Here is a 25,084-nt window from a genome sequence, read left to right on the forward strand (position 1 = left end):
TCTTTTTTTCTTTTCTCTGAATTTTATTGAAAGCAACTGATGATGGTGCTGAACTGTGGAGAAGAGAGCACAGAGAACCAGGCAGCAAGATGGGGGAGGGTAGTGACTCTGGAGGAAATCTGGAACCTATAAACTTGGGCAACTTCTAAGACATGAAGCGAACGTCACAAGGTTTTGACTCGGTTGGCTGTATGACATGCATTTGTCTCCGCCTTGTCCCTTTCATTGGACCAATCACTTACGATCATTTTTTCCTGTTTTCTTAAGCCCAGCTGTGTAACAAAAAAGGCTTCTGAACCAATCAGTGAGTCAGATGGGTGGGCAGCTGAAAGCTTCACTATCCCCTCCCTTTAAGAAGTCAGATTCTAGTTGCTTTTGTCTCACATGCTGCTACAGGAGAGGGACGTGAGAGCAGTCCGGTTTGCCAATGCTGTGCACACTCTCGATAGGTTTCCGTGTGTGGATGATGAAGGGCAGTGGCAATCTAAAACAGCGCTCATTTCTAACTAATTTTGACTTGATATGTTTGAATGCAACAAAGTGAAAAGTTGACTGAAGAACAACAACACAGCAGAAGGTCTGAGAAGCACAACAGAGGGACTTCCTGAAGGCGAATAGAACAGAGGAAAACTGTTTAAAAAAAAGAGAGAGTGAATAAGACATACTGAAGGAAACTCAGGCGTGAAGAATCCGGTCACATAAAGAAGAACGTGGCCAAGCATGAGAGAGAAGGAGCAGTCTAATGTGGACCATGCTGAGGAAGGAGTGGTTTCCAGAGAGGAGAAAACAGGAAGACTGCTTTCTAATGCCTGTCCTGTTGTTGTAGCAACACCAGGGGTCATCGGGCGTAAACGGCAGATGGGATGCCATACTGAGAATCACCTCACCAGAGATGGTCCCATCACATCAGCAGATGATGGCAAGGTCAAACCAGGGGAGGAAATCCAGATCTACACCCCGGCCATAACCAAAAGACTCAAGAGGAGTCCTCAGCATCGGCCCTCCTCAGACTCGTCCCTTTCTCCGGTCCGGGGTCCTAGTCCTGGGGGTCTCTCTGTCCTTGAGGACTCACATGCCCAGCGGGTCATTGCCAACATCCGTGAGCGCCAGCGGACACAATCTCTGAATGAAGCTTTCGCTTCATTGCGAAAGATAATCCCAACTCTCCCCTCTGACAAACTGAGCAAAATCCAGACCCTTAAATTGGCGTCACGCTACATTGACTTTCTGTACCAGGTCCTACAGAGTGACGAGATGGACATGAAGCTTGCTGGATGTAACTATCTGGCCCATGAGAGACTGAGCTATGCCTTTTCTGTTTGGAGGATGGAGGGGGCCTGGTCCACCATGTCTGCTGGTCACTAGCCCCTTCCAAAAGTCCTTAATTTTTGTGATGAATTCCTTGTGACGGGAAAATATTCTTAATTACATGGAGGGCTGAGGAGACATCTAAACTATGTCAACTTTATGGAACTCTATGACCACTTCCTCTGAGATCATCTGTTTGACTCAATGGAAAGAATTCCTTACCCTTTATGAGAGACACAACATCTTTGAACAGTGGTGGCTCAAAGGTCAGAGGTGACTTTTAAGTCACCACTGTTCATGGACATGTAGTTTTCATTGTGGTCAAGCCACATATAAAATGTAACTGTGGATTACTGTCACTATCCATTGTTTTGCTTTGCTAAAAGCAGCGATTACTGCCGGTGGGTGCCCTGGACTGAAATGATTACAGATAACTTTTCATGGAATATTCCTTACAAGGTGTGTATTACGTTTACAACGATTAAGTTGGAGGACAAGACAGGTAATGTCCTAAGATTTGCCTCCACACAACAGCATGGCTCATTCTGCTGGTCCTCTCACCCCTCAACTTCTGAAGCTTTACACCTGGTTTCATCTTTGATGTCATCACCAAGAACAGCATTATCATCACAAAAACCATGAGATATGCATACTATGAGCCACATTTTATATTTTTCTGTCTGGAGATGTATAAAGGTTTCCTTTACTTGTTTTATAATACATAAAGTACACCAGCTATAGAATGCAAAGAAGGAAGTCAGAACTGGAAAGACAAAAATTGAAAGCTTCAAGAGATATTGGACCTTTGACTTTTCTGTACCCTTTCAACTCCTATTTTTCCAAGACTCATTTTACAAATCCTGACCACCTCCAAACCCAAGCAACAGTGGAAAAAGTAGCAGCACACAGCCGTCTTCCTGTGTTGAGTTTCTCCTCTTTAGACCAAAACCAAGCCCCTTTTGTTTCTTCTAGTGCCAAAAAAACTCTCTTGAAATTCTTTCCTCTCATTCTGGCCCAAATTTGCTTGCTTTGCACGAAACCGTGATACAGCTACAGCAGCCTGATGTGGAGGCGTAATGAAAACAAACGGCCCCTAAAAGCCATGAATCATGAGTGTCACCATCAAAGGGAGAGGCTGATGTTGCTCCCCACTGGGCTTCCATAAACCATGGAAGTGATGGAGGAGGTGAGAACTGATTTATACACACAAATGCACACATATACATAGGTGTAACAAAATGCACTTTCCTCTAAATTTGAATCTAAAATAATAATAATGATAATAATAATAATAAAAAAAGCTGAGTGCTGTTTTTAAAAGACAACATTGTTACCAAATTATATACCACTTTTTGTGCTGTTGCGCTAATCTGCAAGGTTTACATATTGTTTCACAGAAATAGCTACAGAGAGAATTTGAGAGAAGTAGACATTCTGTTTGCTTTCGATACATATCCATGACAAACCATTTCTCCCTTCATTGAAGACCAGCAACCTATCATTAGAATATCCCAGGGAGGTAGCTAATGTTTCCAGCTCCTATAAAGACATATGAAGTCTTTTACAAAGCTTCACAGTAAGCACAGTGTGGTCTCAGAAGGCTCAACTTTGCTGACATGTTAGAAGACACTTGACATTTACAAAGAATTTAGTTCTGGGCCAAAAGAAAGAAAAAGCAACCAATGGGCATTTTGTACATAAAATGAGAGAGGCCAGGCTCGAAGAATCAGGGATGAATTTTAAGTGCATGTCTAGGCATCTTGCAGTATTATTGTTGGGAGGTTAAGAACAAAAAGTGTTATATGCATCTTTGTGCTACTGGCAATTTAAACATTTGTTACATTTATTTATTTCTCCAAAAACATATTAAACATATTAAAATGTGCCCACTGTGAACCTCCACAAACTCTTTTATATATCAGTGCAACTTGTAACATGTCTGCTTTTGTGCCTTTTACAGCTACATTTGACTCCGATCTTTTGTATACTTGTTCTTTGTTCTTGTTTCTAATCATATGGACTTTTTAGGACTATCTAGGTACCTTACTTGTGGATAAAAGCACAACATACAAAAGTTTAAAAGCATCAAGATGCAGATAGAGCCGTCATTTAAAAAGGAACCTGTAATACCTGTAATAATACAGGTCAAAATTTTATTTTTCAGCAGTTCAAACAAGACTTCGTTCTCAAGCACAGATTACTGTGGATGTCCTATGCAGAGTTTCCAAACTCACGCTTGTTTTTATGTGCATTTACTATAGCACATACAGGGTGTTATACAAAAGACTGCGACTGTCACTGATAAATACGAAAAAAACAAAAAATCCCTGGAGAATCAAATTAAAATAATATTATCCTGAAACCTTTCCTGTGGTTGTTGTTTTTGCTAAATCTGGAGGATGATTAGTGCAGAGATTTATAATGCTGCCACACCCTTATTGTCTCCTGCCTTTCTTGTTAAACTGTCTCTAAACTGTTTTCTCTCCCTCCTTCACCCAATCTCTTTTATTTATTTAACGAGGTCTCTGTGCCTTACCCTGGTCATTGAGGAACACTTAATTCCTCCAAAAAGAGAACATGTCCATTTGCAATAAAAGACTTTGGGGATATTTATAGCCTGTCTGTGGACCCAAATTATATGTTACAACTTAATCTTTTTAGTCATGCTGCAGTGGCCTGCAGGTTTACTGATACTTGAGCAAGAGGTAAATCATTAAAGCTTAAACACAGAGTTTAAAACAACTTAAATGTTCATGTTCATTGGTATATGTATATTGTTTAATTAAGCACACTGTAAAATGAACGGACTCTTACAAGTAAAAGTCTTGTGTTGAAAATATTACTAGTAGCTTCTAAATAAAATATTACTTGTAATGTAAACTTTTAAAAGTACTCAATAAATTGTACTATATAAATTGGGCAATGCAGACAGAAGTGGACTATTTTGTGGAGCAGTTCAGGGACTATAACCTGCTCATTAGTATTAGTAACATTACAAACAATACAAGAAAAACCTGGGAAATCTGGGAAATGAATGCTTAAAAACTGAAATGAAAGCTAAAATGCAAAGAATGGTTACTGGTTTTGGTTACTAACTCAGTCATTATTTATTTCAGCTTCACTTATATCATCTCCCACCCTATTTTTTTATTATGTTAATCATATACTGTATATTTTATGTAGAGGGAAAAAAAAGCTGAATTTCTTTCCCTCTGACATTTAGTGAAGGTATAATAATACATTCCAGCAAAAAACATGTGATATTCGTATTTGTTGACTGTACTCACAGTACAATAAATGTGCTCAGTTGCATTACATAACTGAACATATAGCGATGACGTATAGCGATGAGAAATTAGTGTGTTAATGTCCATTTGCATTGACTTCTGTGTTAATTTATTTTAATTAACAACATAAGACTGTTAGAGATATTAACAGCAGTGTAGGGCAGAGACTGAGTTCAGAACAAAAGAACAGGCATAATTTGATATTGATGTGTATCACTATCACATGCTCTGAATAATGGCACTACATGCAGATGAGCACTGAGGAGAAATACTGTGAGATAATGGTGTAAAGTTATCTTGACATGACTGATGCGACACAACTAACAAGGAAGCATGGCTAATGGCAAAATCTAACCATCTGCTCAATTTCAGAGCCAAAATTCTGACAATATTTCTGTAATGCTTTCTCTTTGCCAAACACCAGCCCAGCTAAAGTTCCAACTTGGGTGAGTTTGATATAGTGATATGACGTCCACTCATTACATTTTAGCAATTAGCTTGTTGCTTGCACCTACGCTTTTAGCAAATGACCACGATGACCAGTACACTGACCACTTCAGAGATTAGTGCCACAATAATTTTCCGTTAAAATAATTAATTTTCTGTTATTGCAAATCAGCAAAATAGTTTCCAACTACAGACAAACTGACTTGATGGTACCCTATTAATGGTCAATTTAAAATTTATTTGAAATTATAGTGATTATTTAATAAATTGTTTTGTAAAAAGGTAAACACGCTAGACACAGTGCACTTCTATCTATCTACACCTTTAAAGAGACATAAAAAATCTTTAGTCTGTGTAAGCTAAAATGATTTGATCTAACAATTCCACTGTGTCCTCTACAGAACTAACAAGATAACAGGCTATCAAAGTCTTAAAAAGTGGTACAGAAACTAGCTAAGGTCAAGATCACTGGAGGCTACAAATAAGAAAAAAAATATTGTTCAGAAAATATATTAATTTCCTTTACCTTTTGTAATATACTGGAAAGGAAATGTTGTGGTATAGTGTGAATGGTTGTATGTCTCTGTGTTAGCCCTGCGATAGGCTAATGACCTGTCCAGGGTGTAACCCGCCTCTCACCCGATGCCAGCTGGGATAGACTACAGCAACCCCCATGACCCTAGTGAATTGTGGTACGGAGCGCAACAGCACAAAAAGCGGTACGGAAGATGAGATGAGATGAGATGTTGTGATATTGTGATATTGTGGATATTGTCATTGTTACTTTACCTGACACTATGTTTCATTAAAAGGCCAGACAGGAATGGGCTTATACTAGAAATTATTTTTTTTTAATCAAGAGGAAAAGACAAAAAGTACAAAATAGACAAATCTTTCTATACATACACATAGTAGGAAATGTGAAAGAAAAATAACACATACAAGTTAATAATAAAAAACAACATGAAACAAAGATTTCAAAGTCATGTTTAGAGATACAGAGCTACTGTAAGTCCAGTTAGTTAAGAGTTACCAATACACATACTACTTAATGCATCAAGGCACATGTGTGATGTGTATTTTGGTCTAGGAGTTTCTATTTACAGTGTCTTTCTTTAAGAAGAAGGTACAAATTACATCAGTAATAAAGGGAATTAAGATCTGAGGCAATACTGGCCTCTACATAATAGAACAGTCACTGGGAATATAATACAGGAGTCATTTACAGGATTCAACAGACACACAATCACTTAAACACTTACAAATAAATGCACAAAACACATGAACATGTACACTAGTACATATGTATGTACTAGTGTACACACAATCAGCAAGACCCTCATGCACACAGCCACTCACACGGACAGCATTTACTTCATAGACACCACATGCATCTGTCAGACATGCTGCATGAGACTGACACAGCATATCGTTTGTGCTGTCACTTGATACTAAGAATACTATAAACAACACAAGAATGACATACAGCTGCACTCATAACAGAGTGACCCTCCACGCAACATGTCCTCAATAATTTCTGCTATAGGATAAAGCAGGGCTGAAACAACAATGGGACCTCTGCAATGGTAAATTCTTCCGTTTTGGTATCTACTTTTTGTTTAAGATAAGCTCTGAGGCTGGGCAGACAGTGTTTATGGTCTGATTAAAGCAAACCAGTTAAATTCATGTACAAAACACCACGTGTCGAAACCACAAGTTTAAATTTTGTTGGTTTGACAAGTCCAACAGTGAATGTGAAAACTCACAGGAAAGCTAAACTAGTCAAATAGTCAAATTAGAATTTAATTTAGTGAAGAAATGTAAATAGTCGGCCACAAAGTAGACTCATCCATCTGAAGCTGTTTTCTACAGCCATCAGTACTAGTCTAACCTACTAAGAACAAAACGAAAATGACACAAAAATATCCAAACTAAGAAACACTTTTTCATTTGGAATGCAGAGCCCTTATGTGCCCATGTAGCAGGACGGTCATAAAAAAACAATTCTTCAAATGAGGAATCAACATTATCTCTACTACTAATATCAGCTAGATGACAGACTGATGTGATCTCGTAGCTTGGCGTCGTCTAGACGTGATTGTACAACAAGAAGAGTTGCTACTAAGAAGTATTACAGAGAAGAGTCTTGAACTATATATATATATATATATATATATATATATAGTTCAAGACTTATATATATATATATATATATATATAAAATACTTCCCAACAACACACAAAATACGACAAACTGTTTCCTTATTTAGACTGATGAGCAAAACATTCAGACCAGGTCAGGTCACTGTGCTCATCAACAAATCAAACAGTATACAAAAGACTGCACATGTGATGTCCACCTAAATCCACAGGTTCAAATATTGTCTTTTACATACAGACTCACTGTAAGAGTAGTATTCATACTGGTCCCTCATGTTGCTTCCAAGCCAAGTGCAGGCTATATTAAGGCAATTTTCTTTGGGTGATGTCCATTAAGTGCATTAACAGTATTGCTACTAGAGAACAATACAATGGTCCTCAGTGGTGCTATGGTGGAATGAACACTTCTTTCATCTCAAATTCAAACAATATACAGTATTCAATACTAGTGGTATGTCAACAGTTCATCATTGCTTTGTAAGTGTGTGTAGGTTTGTATATGTGTGTGAATCTAAGACACAGCAGTGGAAAACAATATTGCTCTTAAAATCTTGCCAACTTCCTCTACGGTATTGTGACTATTAGGTGTCAATAGAGTGAGTCAGAGACTTCATAAGACATCTCAGATGAAGAGTGGGAAAAATATCACAAACACCATTTTCATCCAAATCTTCAAAAAGAAAAAAACCTATTAAATAATTTACAGAGGAATTGTTTGTTTTTTCTTTCCCAGAGCTCTGGAATTTGTTATGGTTCACATTATGGAATGAACAGTGCAATAAAACAGCTAAGGACAATAGTCCTTTTTTGTTTGTTTCAACAAAACCACAGTTGTGCATTTTGTCATGTTCTCTATTTTCCTTGAGTTTGTTGTTGTCTTCTATTAGTGGTTAAACTGCATGTAATGACATCATTGAAACAGACAACCCTTGTCTTTTTTGATATTCGTTCTTCTGTATTCTTTATGATGTGGCCACTTCTTGGCGTTGAATAAGCTTGTATGCTTTTTACCTGATGTCATACAGTAGGTTCATTCTGCATCATTGTGCATCCAGTTTGGTCTGCATTTGCTTCAACTTTGAAATGGGAAGCAATGTGGTAGAAGAGAACAGTATTTATAATCCACAGTCTCCTCCTTTGAAACCTGATGTCAGTCTTCATGTTAAGGCAACATTAAGGCAACAAAACAGATGCTGGTACATAGTGCTTCAAGAAGAATCAGAGCAGAGCTCCATAGTCTGTTTTTAAAAGGTTTGTGGTCACAGCGCTGTGGCACTGGACCTCTCAACACACACGCACCCACACACAGTCCGATGTCAGTCAGCAGACATATATTAAAGTCAACTTGTATTGCTCTATGGTGAGGTTTCAGAAGGTTTCTCAGCTGCAGGTAGTGCTGCTGGTGTCAGCCCAGTGGATACCAGCATTGAGGTGCTCGTAACGGCATGTTTGAAGAGGTTCAGCATTGTGTGTGTTGTGGGGTGGTGTGTGGAGAAGGCAAATGGGTTGGGCTTAGTGGAATTATAACCATGTCCCCTTCATGTTCATGTGACAGCACAGAAGAGCCGGCGCTATAGCTGGTGCTCAGTTCCTGAAAGTGAGCTGTGAAGGGATTGGTTGGATTCTCCTACATGGAGTCGCTGTCATGCTCCATTGGCTCATCGGGAAGGCTGGAGGAAAAGGTGAAAAATGGAGAGCTTAGAATTAGATATGAAGGGTGAAAGCGTGATTTTAGTTTCTCAAGCAGATGGGTCCCATATGAGCAGGGTTCTTCAAGATTTCCTCTAGTTGAAAGGAAGTATCCTTGCCACTGCCGCCTTCATGCTCATGCTGGTTATTGACGCTACATAAATAAAATGAATTTGAAGTGTGTCAGTGGATATGAGCGTGTGTTGTACCTCTTGTTAGGAAGGACTCCCACAGAGAGCGAGGCCAAGGCATTAACAGCATCTGTTTCCTCGCAGTCTCTACTCTGAGCAGCCAGGTACGACAGACCCACCGATCCACTGCAGGCCTTCAGGTTCTGCCAGTACTGACCTGCAACACACACACACACGTTCACGACTTTATTATGTGCATAGTATATTAAAACTGAAAAAACAAATGAACAAAATAAATAAATACAAATTCAATGAAGTTGTAGTGCTACTCACTTTGTATCTGTATGACAGCCTGCAAGGAGCGGACTGCATTAGCATTGGGCTTCTGAAGGAGAACATCTTCTGACAGTGGGTCCTACAGGGACAGAGACACACACACAGAAAGTCAGTTTACTTATATCTTTTCAATAGTCACAAGTTTGATTACAAAGGAACAGAAGAGACACATTAAACACTAAACACTGTATTTTTATCAAAACCAATCATATAAAATATTTAAGAAAAAAAAGCCTTCAGTCCAAACAATATCTTCCATGATTCTTTTTAATTATTTAGATTTTCCGTTGAGATAAAAAACTGTGGCATAATTAGTCCATGCGCTATTTCCCTGCTTGGTGTGCAAGGCCGCCTCACAGTCCCAAAAACAAAGATCTAAAAAAAGAAATCCATTACCCAGCATGCCTCACCTGTATTCCCAAGAGTGCACTGACACAGGCTTCAGATGCGTCACAGATAGCAGTAAGGTCGTGACCTCCCTCAAGGGACAAAACCAGACGACCTCCTGCTAGAGACATCAGCTGGCGGGTCAGGAAGCCAAAACCTGTGACACACAGAAATGTTAACATGAAGTAGGATCCCTGCAAAAACCAGACCACTTACAGTGAGACTACCAAAAAGGGTGTTTCTAATATCTTATGACAACAAATATATTTTAATAGCTTAGATCGTCCCATAGAAACATGTTTTTGCAGTGATGCAGTGATGAAGCGAGGCACACTTCTGCTCTTTGCTCCATGTTGGACAGGGGCTGTAATAATATACTAATATTTCCAGATACCTAATTTCCCTTTGGGGATGAATAAAGTTATCTATCTATCTATCTATCTATCTATCTATCTATCTATCTATCTATCTATCTATCTATCTATCTATCTATCTATCTATCTATCTCTCTCTCTCTCTCTCTCTCTCTCACTCTCTCTCTCTCTCTCTCTCAGGAAAACAGGACAAATCGTTATTCTGAATATATCTTGCTATACACAAGAACTTTTAAAAAAAAAGTTCTTACACTTTGCGGAGACCTTGTATCCTCCCAGAGGAGCTGGGTTTCCCTCAGCAGCATCAAACCCAGCTGACACCAGAACGACATCCGGGGAGAACTCCTGGGCAATGGGCATCACCACAGACCTGTAAGCACATATACACAGCCCACTGTAACTTCTAGGGACAGTAAAGAAGTAGTTAGGTAGATATACATTGATCGATGTTAGGGTGTAATTTTATTTTCCATTTTTCCCTGTAATGCCAATACAATAACTGCTGTGTTTTGCCACACAGACAACACAATAGTGTTGATTCTATCTGACACAGAGCAGTGACTTTCACACAGTGTTTAAATTGCCCAAAAGACTGTAAAAAAGCAACTAAAGTACAGGTGAAATACATGTTGTAACCAGCCAGACATCACTGAGGTGTTCACATATACAAACATAAACCCCCCCACCTCCCCCCAAAAGACCCCACCCCCCTGAGCTGACTTCACAATTCATTTGTCACTAAAATATGTCTGTTTTCAAATCAAATTAGGCATTTCCAAACTGGACAGCCTCTCTCAGCTGACAAATGATTATGATCCCATCTAAAGCAGTCATTAACATGACAAGTGGGACCAAGGTTTGGCTGATCGCAGCAGCTCAGACGGAGCTGACAAAAGACTATTGTTTCCCTCTTGGAGAAGATGCTGAGTCTCGAGTAAGACTCATCTACAAAGTCATATTGTTTGTCAGCTAACATGCTCAGTGTTGTTTGTGTACATCAGGCACATGACGATTTCCTTAATGCAATTGTTGTTAATAGTACAAAAGGTGGAGAGAGGCTCAATTCTGTGGCTTGTCACTGTCAGCGAAGTTCAAAGCCTCAGTATGTGAGTCTGTTTCCCATTAGAGGCTTGTCACTCTCCTCATGTCATTGACAACACAGAGAAAGGAGGAAAAGCAGCCCATCTGGGATCCATTTACTTTCATTATTCTGCCTTGGGACTTTAGAGACCTCCCTCCCTTTTATACACACACATATACACATATCCAAATGCATACTGCTGTCATGACTGCATGCAGATGGACAACATGACCTCACAGACAAAAATGAGGACATGTAGAGATAAAACGCAGATTGCAGAAATGAGCATGTACACTAAGATATGCAACACAAAAACAAATAGTACACAATTTTCCCACATACAGATGTAACACACTGAGGAGAAAAAGTCTCTATCCACCAAATAATCTCCATCCATGAAAAAGTCTTGATGACGTGGACATGAGGCAAGAGAGAACGTGCACACACTTGTCAATCGCACACAAAACCACAAAACTCAACCCCAACTCGCCTGTAGACCCATTAAAGCTCATGTGGTCCCCCAGAGAGATTAACTACAGGCAAACTAATGGAAAGATGGAGGGAAGGAAGGAGGGCGGAGGAGAGGATGGGATGCTTATTAAAGATCAATCAAGAGAGAACAGGAAGTGGGTGAAAATGTGTATGTGCGTTGGTGGTAAGAGCTGGGGTGATGGAAAATAAGGCCTAGAGGGGGTGATAGATAAGGTGAAAATGCAACAAAGCAACCTCTAACCAATGAAGTAGATTACATTAAAGTTCTCATTGTTTCATTCAAACGTGCAATGGTCTGTGGGTAACTCAGAGCAAAGCCCAGTGCAAAATACTCCCTTTTCACGTTTGTGTTTATATAGCCCATATCACTAATAATTAGCAACTTCCACAGGAGATGTAATTTAAAAACAAGGTATGTCGTTCAAGGCTATTCGAGATATTTCTCTCCAAGCATGAGGCACAAATTTCACTGCAAAATGTTAGTGTCTACAGTATTCACTTTGAATCTGTGACTCTTGTTACATGTTAATATCACCTATATTTCGTACAGTTCAGCCAAGTACTGGATACAAATCCATATGATTGGCATTATATAATCTCTGTAACTGCTGAACTTGAAGTGGCGCAAATTTTCCCAGATCTGATGACTTTGGAGACCGCAATTATTGTGTCAGTGAATACCCTCTAAAAACTTTACAGTTGGTAAAAATATCTACACAAAACATAGAACTGAAAGACGTTTCCCGCCATGAAAACAAAACACTGAAGCTAGCATTACCTACTTCAACGTGCTTTTTATATTTTTTTATTACTTGTCCATTAGCTGCATTTCATGGTTAATAAGATAATGTATAAATATTGTACGTTTTGGACTTTTGCCACCCAATTTTCTCTGCTTTGATTCAAATGCAGTAACCACAAAACTGAACATGTCACTGGCATGAAAGTGATCTGGTTCATCTCAAAAACACTGCGTATTGGGTACTGGGTGCACCCCAACTATAAGCACAAGAAAACCTGTCTCATTGAATGACAATCGACCATTGTATGAATTATTGATGGTTAAAACAGGAACCACAACTCATGAGTATATCAAATTTGTATGTGTCTACTATGTATAAATATATTCATAACTGTTTGAATGTGTGCCCACGCCCCACCCCCCATATGTCTGCCACTTAGCCAGTGTGTCCCTTTTCCAATAACCATGTGGTTGCCACAGTTTCCTTTGGGGCTGGATAGACTAGACGACCAAAATGCCCACACAACTGAAACTTTATTGGTGCTAAACACCCACCAATGACAATTATCCAAACCACTAGCAGGAAGTATCGGTCTGCAAACTGTCAAACACAAGACCTGGAGATCGTTTACTGTAAAACATCTGAAGTTATTGGAAACAGCGACTGCCAGACACATGCTTGCCAAATGACAAGGATTATTAATTGCACAAGAAGTACGTCAGAGGCAATGTGAAGCAGATCCTCTGATCAACTTGAGCATGTTTGTTGTGGCTCAGTGCAAAGGAAATGAAAGAAATTGCCTGATTACTGCTCAGATGAATTTCCTTATACTGATCAATCACAGTGGAGAAACTATTTGGACAATGAACTAAGTTACTTGTACTTTTTATCTGCCGCTTTGTGTCCTGTAGTTCTCTTCCTCAACATAAACTTATTACATAAAATTATGCTGATCTCCAATTTTAGTATTTCTTGGCATATAAAAATAAAAGTACCTATTTTGATATTTTGATGCTTGGGTGTCAATTGAATAAAGAGATAAACGTGATGAATTTAAATACCATGGATGCACAATTGACTAAGCATTACTCAGGAAATGTGAAAGGTTAATTAAAAACTGACTTTGGAAAACTGAAAATGAAATGGCAAAGCGGGGCTCTTCTCATCACTGAAAATGATGTGAATCATTTGACCAGTGGTGGGCCGTAAGGACCTGCAAGGCCTTCTCTGCTGACCTAAAACTTATATGAATTACAGACTTAATTGTATTTTCTGTAAATTCCTATTAAAAAACTCCAAAAGGTTTGTTCACCTCCTTTCACAGCTTTTACCCCCGGTTGCGCTGCTTCCAAACATGTATTTTCTGAAGCTGGAGGCCTAGGTGGAAAATGCACGGCCACTACATTGGACATATGGTAACCATATCTCATTCTAATCTTCTTTTCTTTATATAAGCTTATGTTGCATGTTTAATTCATTCTACCTGAATGCAGCGAGGTACTCGGCATCTCCCATCGGTGGGTCTAGTCCTCCTGTCCACGCCACATTCACGTTGAAGCCCTCACCAGCTCCAGAACCAACCTGAATGCAAAAGATTATTTAGGATCCTATCCTCCTCTTTGTGATACTATCACTACAGACAGGGCAACAAAGTGTTTAGGCTGTCACTCACCTCAGCTGGCGACCCGCTGCCAGGGAAGAAGTTTCCATCATCATAGCGATGAAGCGAGATGTAGAGAATGCTGGGGTCACTGTAAAACACTTCCTGGGTGCCATTACCATGGTGAACATCCTAGCCACAAGGATGAAGGAAGATATGTTAAGAACGTGATTAGGAATTGCACAGGAAAAACACTTGCAGACATGCTCAACGGATGTACGAGTAATACAGGAACCCAGTGGTTCTTTATCAGTACGAACACAGTAGTAAGATCAAGCCTGAGTAAATGACACGTCTTACCCAGTCAACAATGAGGATTTTGCTGACACTGAGCTTGTGCTGGAGTTGCTTGGCAGCAATAGCCACAGAGTTGAAGTAACAGAAACCCCTGATAGACACAGATCAAAAGAATTGAAGAGAAGTGCAGAGGAAACAAAAAGTCCTATAAGGTTAACACATAAATACATTAACCTGTTGTGTGTCGGCTGGATTTTGAAAACATCTGATTCAATGCTAAATCCACCTGTTCTTAAAAACTCTGGGAACTTTTTCTTTAGATTCTGATTCATGCAGTGACACCAGAACACATATCACCTCTAGTATATAGTGAAACCTAATTAATAAATGATTTTTTGCAGAACAATGTCATGTCAATGTTATGCCTACCTTTGAGTATTTAAATGGTTTAAATGGTTCAAAATTATAGAATAGTGAGAAATTATGTCAGAATTAGTGACATATGAATTCTTACATTACGGCATGTGGGCACACAGTGACCTTCCACCAGTAAATTACCCTAGAAATTTAAATACATTTCCCTCAGTTTCTGAGATATTGCATTTACAGACAACCCAAAAACACCTCTACCACCACTGTAACAAGCAAGGAGGCGTGAAAAGGAAAAAGAGTCTCGTAACAGATGGTTATGGCGCCACAGAAGTGTGATCTTAACCAAACACTTCTGTGGCATGTTCTCCAAAATACTTGGAGAAACTTACGTGTACCAGAGAGAATGGTGCGATTTATAAGTCAGATAGTGGTCACACCAAATTTTGACACTTGTCTGTCCTGTTCTGCAGTTACCATGAAAACAGTTTATTGTGATTTTATGCACGAGCAGCAGGCTGAGCATGTGTGTCAAACATACACACTTACATTGGATTGGAGGGGTCTGCGTGATGCCCCGGCGGTCTGACCACAGCAAAGCCATTCTGTTCAGGAGAGAAAAATCAAAATGATGTTACAGGAAAACCTACATGAGACAACACAAGACACACATTTATCTTGAAAGTGCCTTGATAGCTCGTTAAAGCAGGATGACGAACACTTCTCTGCCAGTCTGCCACCTTCGGACATAATGTATGCGTATAGTGCTGTATGTATTCCTGGTTGTCTTTGTTTTGATGTACACTTCTTCCATCGTTATTACTGACATTTTTTTCTGTTCCTACAAACCTTAAATACCATGTTTGAATAAGGAAGTTGACAGAATTACCTCTGGATCTTAAATGCATTCCTCTTGAAACACCTAGCCATACCTACAGTAGAGCAGGGATTAGTTTCTCACCTTAAGTTCTCCTTTGGCCACTCTGAATGCCAACTCCACAACGCTACCTGCTGCCATGCGTGACGCTGTGGAGGTGTGCGACTCATTCCAGATGGTGTCATTATCAACCTGTCGAACAAAATTATAGGATAGGATTAAAAGAAGTATCTCAACACACTAAAGCATATGTGAGTATTTCCAAATTAGAATCTGAAGAAATTTTTCTTGGATGGATTCAAAATGTCCCCATTAATTTACTATTTCTATCCAGATCAATACTTGCTAATAATTTTCCGTTTGGTCTAGTTTTTTTGTCCCTTATGTTTGTCCACAAACTGAGATGGCTGCCCATCTGGCTCGAACAATGAAATCCACGGCATTTCTTTCATCCCTGGTCATGGGCATGTTGTTCTCATTAGCTTGACTTGTCATGGTCTGACACGGACTGTCAGGCAAATCGTAGCATTGAAAAGCCAGTGTTCTTTTCTTCTCTAACATCCTGTTTATATATACCATCATTCTGGTACTGTACTTTCACTTGTCTTGGTTGCTTTTCTATAAAACAACACCATCTTTCCTCAGCTTGGTGGTTGTGGCACATTGTAAAGCTTTCATAGGGAGAATTGTGATCAAAAATGGAGATGTGTGTGTTTTCTCTTACCCCCACACCTCCACATGGTAACATCACAAACATCCTTTGAGAGAGGATTCCTGAAAAAGATAAAACATGATATGTTCATCTATTAAAACACAAATGTAGGTTTTTTTATATGCTGTGCATAATTACTATAATTTAACTACTAAAATACTATCAAAACATGTTCATACACTAACTAATCTACTAATCTAGCTGAAAACGTCTGAAACCTAGAGTTTGTTTTTGACCTTTCTGATCATATTGAGTCTGAAGAAAGATTACTATCGAATCACACAATTTGACTCAGAGTTAAGAAAACATTTAAGAAATGGTAAAGAAATCTATCAGGTTGAGAGTAACATACCGGCCAGCTTGCGATTATCTAGTTTGAGCCTGTTGAGTGGGTTGGTGCCATATAGCAGCACATGGCGCTCTGTATGAACGGACTGCAGCTCCTCCAGAGTAGCTTTACGACCCCGAATACTCTGTGTGGATAGAGAGATATTGTAGACGATGCATATGTACTGTACCTACTATGTTAATGTGGACATAGGCTTTACTGTACACTAAATAAAATCATCTGATAAAATATATATGTTTAGAAGGACCAGTGTGTGTGTGTGTGTGTGTGTGTGTGTGTGTGTGTGTCGTACCTCACACTGTCCCCTGAGGCCTCTCTCCTGTAGTCGTGACCAGATGCTCTGTATCCTCCCAGCATGCTCTGGGTGACTGCTGTTATCCCCACATGTACACTGATGTTTTAGCATTTGAGAGTCATACACAAGGCCTGCAAACACACAAATAAAACAGAATGTAAATGAACAATTTGCATAATTTGATACCAAAGAAAACCTTTTTATGTATATTTAAAAACATTTGAGAAATTAGTTTGATTTGTACCTTCTTTTTTTTTATTACATACACAGTATGCTGGACTAAGCTATTTCACACATTGCCACAAAAACTCATCAGGAGGACATGAAGACAGAATCTATTTTAAACTCATAACCAAGACCCTGACACTTGGACATCTTCAAAAGGAGCAACAGTGACTTTCTTACATTTAACCGTACTCTGTGTCAATGAGAGATAAAAGCATTATAAATAAAGCAGAGAAAAACATCTCAACAAACTGCATCCAAAAGTTTTATTACCCAGTATTATTTCCTATATTTAATCTAGATCAGAGAAATAAGCCACAACTTATGGTTTTATGGGGCAGTGTGTGCTGAATAGTTAGGGAGTTGGTTAGGGAGTGCAACCAATGGACAACTGTAATATGTCATATCAGTGTCCACAGCTAATTCCGTTTCATCATTTTTGTGTTCATCTTTTGTTTCTAACTAACTAATGGGTAATTGACGACAATTTTTAAGATTATCTATATCTGTCTATAAAAGATCATTACAAGGTGACCTTAAAGCTCTGAGATATACTGGGGGATAATGCTAACTTGCATGTGAGACTGGCTTGATTCAGACTGTGGGAAGTTGTAGTTATGTGGTCATTGTCTTAACCCCTAAGTCACTGAGATGCCCTGCATTTGAAAAAATTAAAACCCTTATTCTACACTTTAATATGTCTGACTCACCAGTGGTGAAGCGGGGTTTGCTGCTTGTGTCCTGTGTAGCCAGGCTCAGCGATTTCTCAGGCAGAGTGAGAGAGGTGGAAGCTGGGGATGACTGTGTTCGTGACAAGGGACGGTGATGGACACCCAAACCAGTGCCACCAACCCCACTGCTGCTGCTGCCCCGAATCATGGGTACTGCTAGGGTCTCCATTTGTCGATGCAGCTGCTGCAGCTGTTTCTGCTGTTCCCATAGCAATGACTGGGGGGGATGACACATATTGAACATAGTCAATTAAAATATAATTCAATGTAAACATTTAATTGCTGGCAGATATTAATAATATAAAATGGAAAGATGAGTAATACAGAGGAGTAAGAGTAGAACAGAAACCTTCAGTCCTGTTGCTACACATATGGTATGCAGCTGTATATCATTCTGATTACATATGCTGGAACTCACATAAGTTACTAATGCCAAAAAATCTGAGATTGTTTTACTTGGTCCATCTGACTTGACCATGAAGAACAATTAGGATCTGTCAATATTAGGAATCCAGAAGTTATCTTGTTGCACCTTCTAACACGGAGTAACTCCTGACTAAGTGGAAAACAAGTAACTCCAAAGAAACACTTCAGTTTACAGCATGTGCACCTTATCACCATATTATGTTGAAATGACCACTTTGTTTTATAGCACCTTGCCAAAAACCTACTAGAATCGTGCCAGCATGATGTTTAGACTGCCATCTACAGGACTATTGATTGAAGAACAGAAGTTTTAGTACAATATGTTTCTGAACCTGATTGAGAATGAGTGCATGCTGCAGGTTGATTTGCTCTTCGTGGGTCTTGGATACTGATGGCTCCACCTCTCTCAGTGACTCCGCCCTAAGTCTGCTGTGATAAGTTGACTCCGTGGGTGACGTCCCACCGCCATCTTCTGAGTCCATGTCCTCAGAAGGGATTTGATGTAGTCTGGGCTTCTCGCTGGACTTAGACATCAGCTGTAAATACAGTGCAAGTTTTAGTGGAGAGTAAAAACAACAATAATTATTTGCACATTCAGATGAAGGTAGGACAGCACATTAAAAAGTCAGTTGGAGGAGCTTGGCATACAATTTAACATTTTGTGTGTTGTTTTGAAGTGAAATAGACAGTTGTTGAAAGAATCCTCAGCACTCTTAAGTGCTTGAAATCTATGGGGCACTAGATAGTACAAAGATAGATATAAATATGTAGATGAACGTAAATCAAGGAGTGTCATTGCTATAGGGTAGGGGGTCCCTGGTGTGGCCTATGTGGGTGCTACATGTCTAAGTAACATCCACATGAATGCCAGGTCCAAAGGTTTAACAGCAGAACATTTTTGTGTCACAAGATGGTCAATGTTATTTACTTCTCCTGTTAGTGATTTCAATATTATGCCTATTTGGTGTATAAATAAATGCCATTACATTTACCAAAACTGTGAAAAATATGTTTATTTCACCAATCCTTAGTATATCTAGTTCAATATGGCATTTGAATTATGAATACATGTAAACATAAAGGACATAAATAAACATTCTTGATAATCAATAATAATACCAATGTATTTGGTGACATTTTATATATTAATGCACACCTTTATTTTTATAATATTTTGGTGAATTTAGTGGCATGATAAATTATGTATTGAGGCTTTTTTTTAATATAAATAAACAAACTTCAAAGATTTAAAGGCTCGAATTTTTCCCTGACGTGCCGCAGATGTGGGAAAAGAGTGATGTGTTTGAACTCCAAAAGCACAAAAAATACATCTAATTATTAATCATTAATCAACTTTATAAACACAGATGGATTTTATTCATACCTTGCCCAGGTGAGTCTGCTGTTTTAGCCTCTCCAATAGCTGCGTGTTGTGCTGTTGCTGGAGCAGGTGTGTGTGAAGGGCGCGGGTGCTCTGCGGTAGGGGTTCTGAGCGTGTTCTGCTCAAGGGCTTGTGGGCCTGGGCCCCTCCAGGAGACAGGTGATCTAACTGGGGTGCAAACTGTAGGGGTACAGAATCTAAGCCTAAAATGGAGAAAGAAGCAGAGCAATGTGTTTGAAATGTGTAGCTGATACAAAGCCATAAGTCACTCTTCTTATATAAAAAGTTTAAGAAGTTGAAGAGGGTGACTGTGGCTCGGTAATTAGCGCATGTTGTCCACAAACTGGAGTGTTACCGGTTCAATCCCTGGAACATCCCACATGCTTAAGTGTCCTTGAGCAATGAATCCCCAGTTCCTCCCAGTGTGTGGCTGTGCTGTCTGAGTGTGTGTACTTGTGTGAGCGAATGTAAAGGTAAATGTGTCTGTGACTCTAAAGTGCTTTGAGCACAAATAGGTAGAAAAGCTCTATATAAAAACAAGACTGTTTGCCAAAGTAATGGTGACTAAAATAGAGAAAAAATAGCCTTAATGTAAAGTAATGATGATACTCACTAAAACAATTTCAAAAGTTTATTCTAATTATAACCACTAGGTGGTGCTCTAATACTTAAAAACTTCCATAAAACTACAGCTTGGCCAATTTGTGAGCACACCTTGGATGTTTATTTGATAAGAATATAAAAATCTGTGTCGAATAAATGTTACTGAATCTAAGATTAAATTGAATTTATAATTCTTACTGGTGTTTCAACTTCCTATGTTTGTGCAGCATTTCACCTCGTCTGACTGCACCTATACTGAGTGTGTATATAGTCTACATATGAGTGTGTGTGACTCTCACCAGTGAGTAGTGGAGTGTGTACCAGTCCAGAGGGCTCCAGGATGATGACAGGCAAATTAGGGTTGATTTGCCCAGCCTGATCGTCTCTGCTAAGGGGGAAGAAGACTGGCGAGCCCCCAGCAGTGACAACGGGAACCCGGCCAACCTTAAGAGAAGATAGCTCTCCTTCAGCCTGCACACACAAATGAACAACTCAGAGCGCAAAAAACACACTCTAACATTTAACACAAATGGGTTAACAAAATAATTACCCATTTGTGTATTGACAAAAGTTGATCAAGTCAATGCAAATGAGAAAAAAAAAATAAAAATCTCACAAACCATTTAAATTTCATTATTCAGTAAATGGAAAACCCGTAGGAGTTACTGTTATAGTGAAACTGTATTTTAAGAGCACCATGTTTTTTATTTGATATATTTCCTGTTTAAAATAGGATACTGCAAACGCGAAATTTTACAATTCAAAAACAATTCATTCACATTAGTAGAACTGCAGCTCAACCAACTGTGATGCTGTGCTGCTTGAGTCTATAAAACCTGTTTGTTGTAAATTAAATAGAATCTCCTATAAGATCCCTTATTCCTTTATAAATGTAATAATTTCAGAAAAACATAGATTATTTATAAATTTATCAGTCATTATGCAAGCTTAATTTACCCTTGAGTTGGCTGGTAGTCCCAGTGTGATGGTGGGTAGAGTGGAGTGACTGTGGATGGTGAAGTTAGCTAGAGTGCCATCTCTGAGCAGCAGCTTCTGGGCCTGAAAATGCCAAGCGTATTTCCTTTTAGAGTAGTAAACCTGAAATATACTTAGAGTATTACACAACCTTACCATAAAGCTATTGTGCACAATTTGCCTCACTGCACCACCCATGAGATCATTTGAGGCAGCCACACCCCAATGACACTCCTTAATATGGGGTACTATGCCTTGCTACAGGCACACATACAACATCACTTTAGAAACAACTCAACAACACAAGGTGTTGACCTGGCTTCCAAATTCACTAGATCCCAAACTGATCAGTTATCCATGGAATGATCCACAGAGGCCCCTCCCCTCAACACATAGGACCATAAAGGCCTCCACTAACAACATTCTGTTTCCAGACACCACAGGACACATGAGTCACAACTGTTTTGGAGGCACAAGAGAGACCTACGTAATACTAGGAAGGTGGTCATAATGTTATGCTTGAGCTGTGCATATTCTCTTGCCAAAAGTCAGTGTTCATCAAATCTACAGAAGTCTAAGCCAGCGAAACCTAATCTAGTGTTTTGCCCTAAGCTGTCTTGACACTGGAGAATCATGAGTCACATCTACAGCAGGTGTGACAGAGGCTGCTGTGTTTCGACTTTCTGTGATTAAATGAATTATGTATAAACACACAATCTCTGTTCCCAGATTCTTGTGTCGTTGCTTTAAACATGTCATTACTCAGTGTCTTGGCGCAGCAAATTAACATGAAGCAACTCTTAATTTAATTAAAGCATGTTTTACCCATTTCTAATACAAAAGAGTGTGTCTAGAAGGGCCATGAAGAAAAGTATATTTAATCATTGGTCTTTATTATCTTATTTCTTTTTATCCATCCAACTTTATCAGGATTTTTTAACTTCACTAGTGGATTTTGTAAATGCAGTTTTGATTAATTAATGTTTTGGAAGGATTCAACAACACTATGTTTTTATGTGTGTTTCTCACCTCATGTGAGAGGCTGCCTGCAGATGGCAGTAGCCCATTTTCATTGGGCAGACTGTCATTGGGAGAACTGCAGCCAGAGACTGGAGTGCTGCTGCTGCTGGGGGACGAGTCTGGTGAAAGACATGGGACATGATAATACATCGTGATCACATTTCAACTGAATTGCAAATTGTCTTTTAAAAGTAATCAAGTAAAAATGTAAAAATAAAAATCCACGGCTGACTCTCTGGAGTGATCAAAGAATAAGCTTGAGACTATTTCTAACACCTGATAAAACATCCCCAAACAACGATTAAGCAAACACTGATGTTAACTGTGATGTATGTGTGCCTGAGTTACCCAGTGTGTCCGGTACTCTATGCTTGATGGTGGGCGGGGCACTCTCTTTGCGGGTGAGCGGACTCTTGCGGGTGTTTAGGTGTTTCTTCAGTTTGTGTTTCACCTTCAGATTTGGTTCAGATGCTGACAAATTAAAAGTAGGCCAATGTTACTGTGATTTTGAACAAATGGTTTACGTCTTGCAGCTGCTGACAGTAACACCCCAACAGCGATTCAGCCCATTTCCAGTCAACAAAATGACATGCAGACATGTCATAGCAGTTCAGGTGTTACTAATAGCATTAACAATCTCTCAAAGGAAAAACAGCCTATGAAGTAAATGTGATTAGGTTTACTTAGATTAGATTACATTTAGATTCCTAAAAAGGGTAAATAACAATGAAGTTTCATTTAATATGATCACTGTGGCTTAAAATACTGAAATACTACAACCCACAAACAGTTACTTCAACATGGAGGACAAATGTGTAGGTCAGTGATTCAGTTTGGCGTGAGGATCTTACATATTAAAATTTGTCAGCTTGAATTCCAAATTCCCTTATATTTTTCACCACTATTTAAACTACTTGTGGCATGCTGAAGATGTTTTACCTGCTCTGCGCAGCGGCGTCCCCTCTGAACCCTCAGAGGGTGGCTGTGATGGAGATGAGACCAGGGGCTGGGAAGATGCGTTGGGGTCTGGGCCCAGCTTTCTAAGATAATACAACACAAGAAACAAAGATAAGTGTGTGTGTGTGTGTGTGTGTGTGTGTGTGTGATTGAGGACATTTGTGTAAAGAGAGGACATTTTGGCCGGTCCTCACTTTTTTGGCCTCACTTTTTGGCTGTTTTGGAGGTTAAAACTCAGTTTAAGGGTAAAGGTTACAATTAGGTTATGGTTATGGTTAGTGTTAGGGTTGGGCATTTAGTTGAGATGGTTAGGGTTAGGGTAAGGGGCTAGGGAATGCAATGTGCCACTAAGTATCCTCACAAAGACGGCCATACAAACGTGTGTGTGTGTGTGTGTGTGTGTGTGTGTGTGTGTGTGCGTGTGTGTGTGTGTCACCTGTATGCAACAGAAGATGCAGTCAGAGTGTTAGAGTTTGTTCTTTCCAATGCTGCCTGTTTCTGTTTCTTAAGAATCACCTCCTGGAGTTTCTGTTTCACTAGGGAACTCGCCACTGCACCTGTCAATCAAAAACATATCACAGAGACATGAGGGAAAAAAACAAAGGGGTTTCCAATAGCACTGGGTCACTGGTGTTTATTGATGATGTGATAGAGGACAGCTGCAACCGGATGAATTCTGAAGTGTACAGGAATATACTTTCTGCTCAAATTCAGTCAAATGCAGCAAAGTGAATTGGACAGTGCTCCTCAGTACCAATGGACAATGACCCAAAACAAGAATCGGAATATTTTGCAATGTCTAAGTTAATCACCAAACCTCAAGCAATTCAATCATGCTTTTCACTTGCTTGAGACAAAACCTAAGACAGAAACACGCACAAACCAACAACAACTACAGACAGCTGCAGTAAAGGTCTGGCAAAGCATCACAAAGGAGGAAACCCAGAGTTTGGTGATGACCACGGGTCCCAAACAGGCAGTCATTGCCTGCAAAGGATTCTCAACAATACTTAAAAAATGAACATGTTATTCATGGTAATGTTAATTTGTCAAATTACTTTTGAGCCCCTGAAATGCAAAGACTTTGTTTAAAAATGGTTGCTATTCTTTAACGTTCCATAGGATATTTTTGTTTAACCACTTGAATTAAACCTGAAGGTCTACTCTTCTACTACATTTCAGTTGTTTCATTTCAAATTCAGTGTGGTGGCATGCAGACCCTAAATCATTAAGATTATGCCACTCTCCAAATATTTCTGAGCCTAATTGTATGCTGAACACAAGAATGTGGCTGCATTGTAAGGCCACTTTGTTGTGTGTTTGCTGCTATTCCTGTGTGTACATGTGTGCACACAGAGGTGACAGCAGGTGTTAGGAGTGATCAAGTCAATATTGACCAAGCAGCTTTATGCGACCAGACCCAAACCTATATTTAACCCCACAGTTGAAGCACCACTTGTCAGGTTATATTTAGCTCTAATTTCAAAGCAAACAGCTTGAAAGTGTAGTAACAATGTTCAGCAAAGATGAAAAAGATCTCTTGCAGGGACTTTCCTCTTAGGCCATGATTAGCACTCTAGGCCATAATTATTTTTAGAGATGCGGAAATGGCTTTATAAAAAGCTCAGAGAAAAAAATGACAAATTCAATTATGAACTGAAACTTGCAGTATGTTAGCAAAGCTGATGTTTCTGTGTGTGATTGCCGTTGTGTTGTATGTGTGTGAATGGACTCACTCTGTTGACTCTTGTCTTTGTGTTTTAGCTGCTGCAACTCCTGTTGTTTCTCATGGTGCTCCTGTTCACGCCTCCTCTGTTCCATATTAAACTACA

General features: G+C 39.3%; 2 protein-coding genes across 6 annotated transcripts in view; one reads left to right on the forward strand and one right to left on the reverse strand.

Moving 5' to 3' along the window:
• Positions 1-396: 396 nt before the first annotated feature.
• On the forward strand, positions 397-3,923 carry LOC125013155 (twist-related protein 2-like). The gene has a single exon (XM_047593537.1). The coding sequence runs from the start codon at positions 721-723 to the stop codon at positions 1,363-1,365; it is 645 nt and encodes a 214-aa protein (XP_047449493.1). The 5' UTR covers positions 397-720; the 3' UTR covers positions 1,366-3,923.
• Positions 3,924-5,871: 1,948 nt separating this feature from the next.
• Positions 5,872-25,084, reverse strand: part of hdac7a (histone deacetylase 7a) — a 52,045-nt gene continuing 32,832 nt past the window's right edge. For all 5 annotated transcript variants that reach the window (XM_047593549.1, XM_047593557.1, XM_047593565.1 and 2 more), the window contains 23 exons: positions 24,989-25,079; positions 23,689-23,809; positions 23,235-23,335; positions 22,644-22,766; positions 22,305-22,414; positions 21,258-21,359; positions 20,600-20,771; positions 19,701-19,900; positions 18,649-18,852; positions 17,870-18,107; positions 16,932-17,065; positions 16,643-16,763; positions 16,303-16,352; positions 15,663-15,770; positions 15,251-15,306; positions 14,396-14,483; positions 14,108-14,227; positions 13,919-14,016; positions 10,371-10,489; positions 9,769-9,902; positions 9,356-9,437; positions 9,101-9,239; positions 5,872-8,872 (listed from right to left, as the gene is read on the reverse strand). In XM_047593549.1, the coding sequence (XP_047449505.1) occupies positions 8,830-8,872; positions 9,101-9,239; positions 9,356-9,437; positions 9,769-9,902; positions 10,371-10,489; positions 13,919-14,016; positions 14,108-14,227; positions 14,396-14,483; positions 15,251-15,306; positions 15,663-15,770; positions 16,303-16,352; positions 16,643-16,763; positions 16,932-17,065; positions 17,870-18,107; positions 18,649-18,852; positions 19,701-19,900; positions 20,600-20,771; positions 21,258-21,359; positions 22,305-22,414; positions 22,644-22,766; positions 23,235-23,335; positions 23,689-23,809; positions 24,989-25,079 (2,754 nt within the window). In that variant the 3' untranslated portion in view covers positions 5,872-8,829. The remainder of the gene's footprint in view (positions 8,873-9,100; positions 9,240-9,355; positions 9,438-9,768; positions 9,903-10,370; positions 10,490-13,918; positions 14,017-14,107; positions 14,228-14,395; positions 14,484-15,250; positions 15,307-15,662; positions 15,771-16,302; positions 16,353-16,642; positions 16,764-16,931; positions 17,066-17,869; positions 18,108-18,648; positions 18,853-19,700; positions 19,901-20,599; positions 20,772-21,257; positions 21,360-22,304; positions 22,415-22,643; positions 22,767-23,234; positions 23,336-23,688; positions 23,810-24,988; positions 25,080-25,084) is intronic.

Source organism: Mugil cephalus, chromosome 1, assembly GCF_022458985.1.
Source record: "Mugil cephalus isolate CIBA_MC_2020 chromosome 1, CIBA_Mcephalus_1.1, whole genome shotgun sequence".
Lineage (NCBI taxonomy): Eukaryota > Metazoa > Chordata > Actinopteri > Mugiliformes > Mugilidae > Mugil > Mugil cephalus.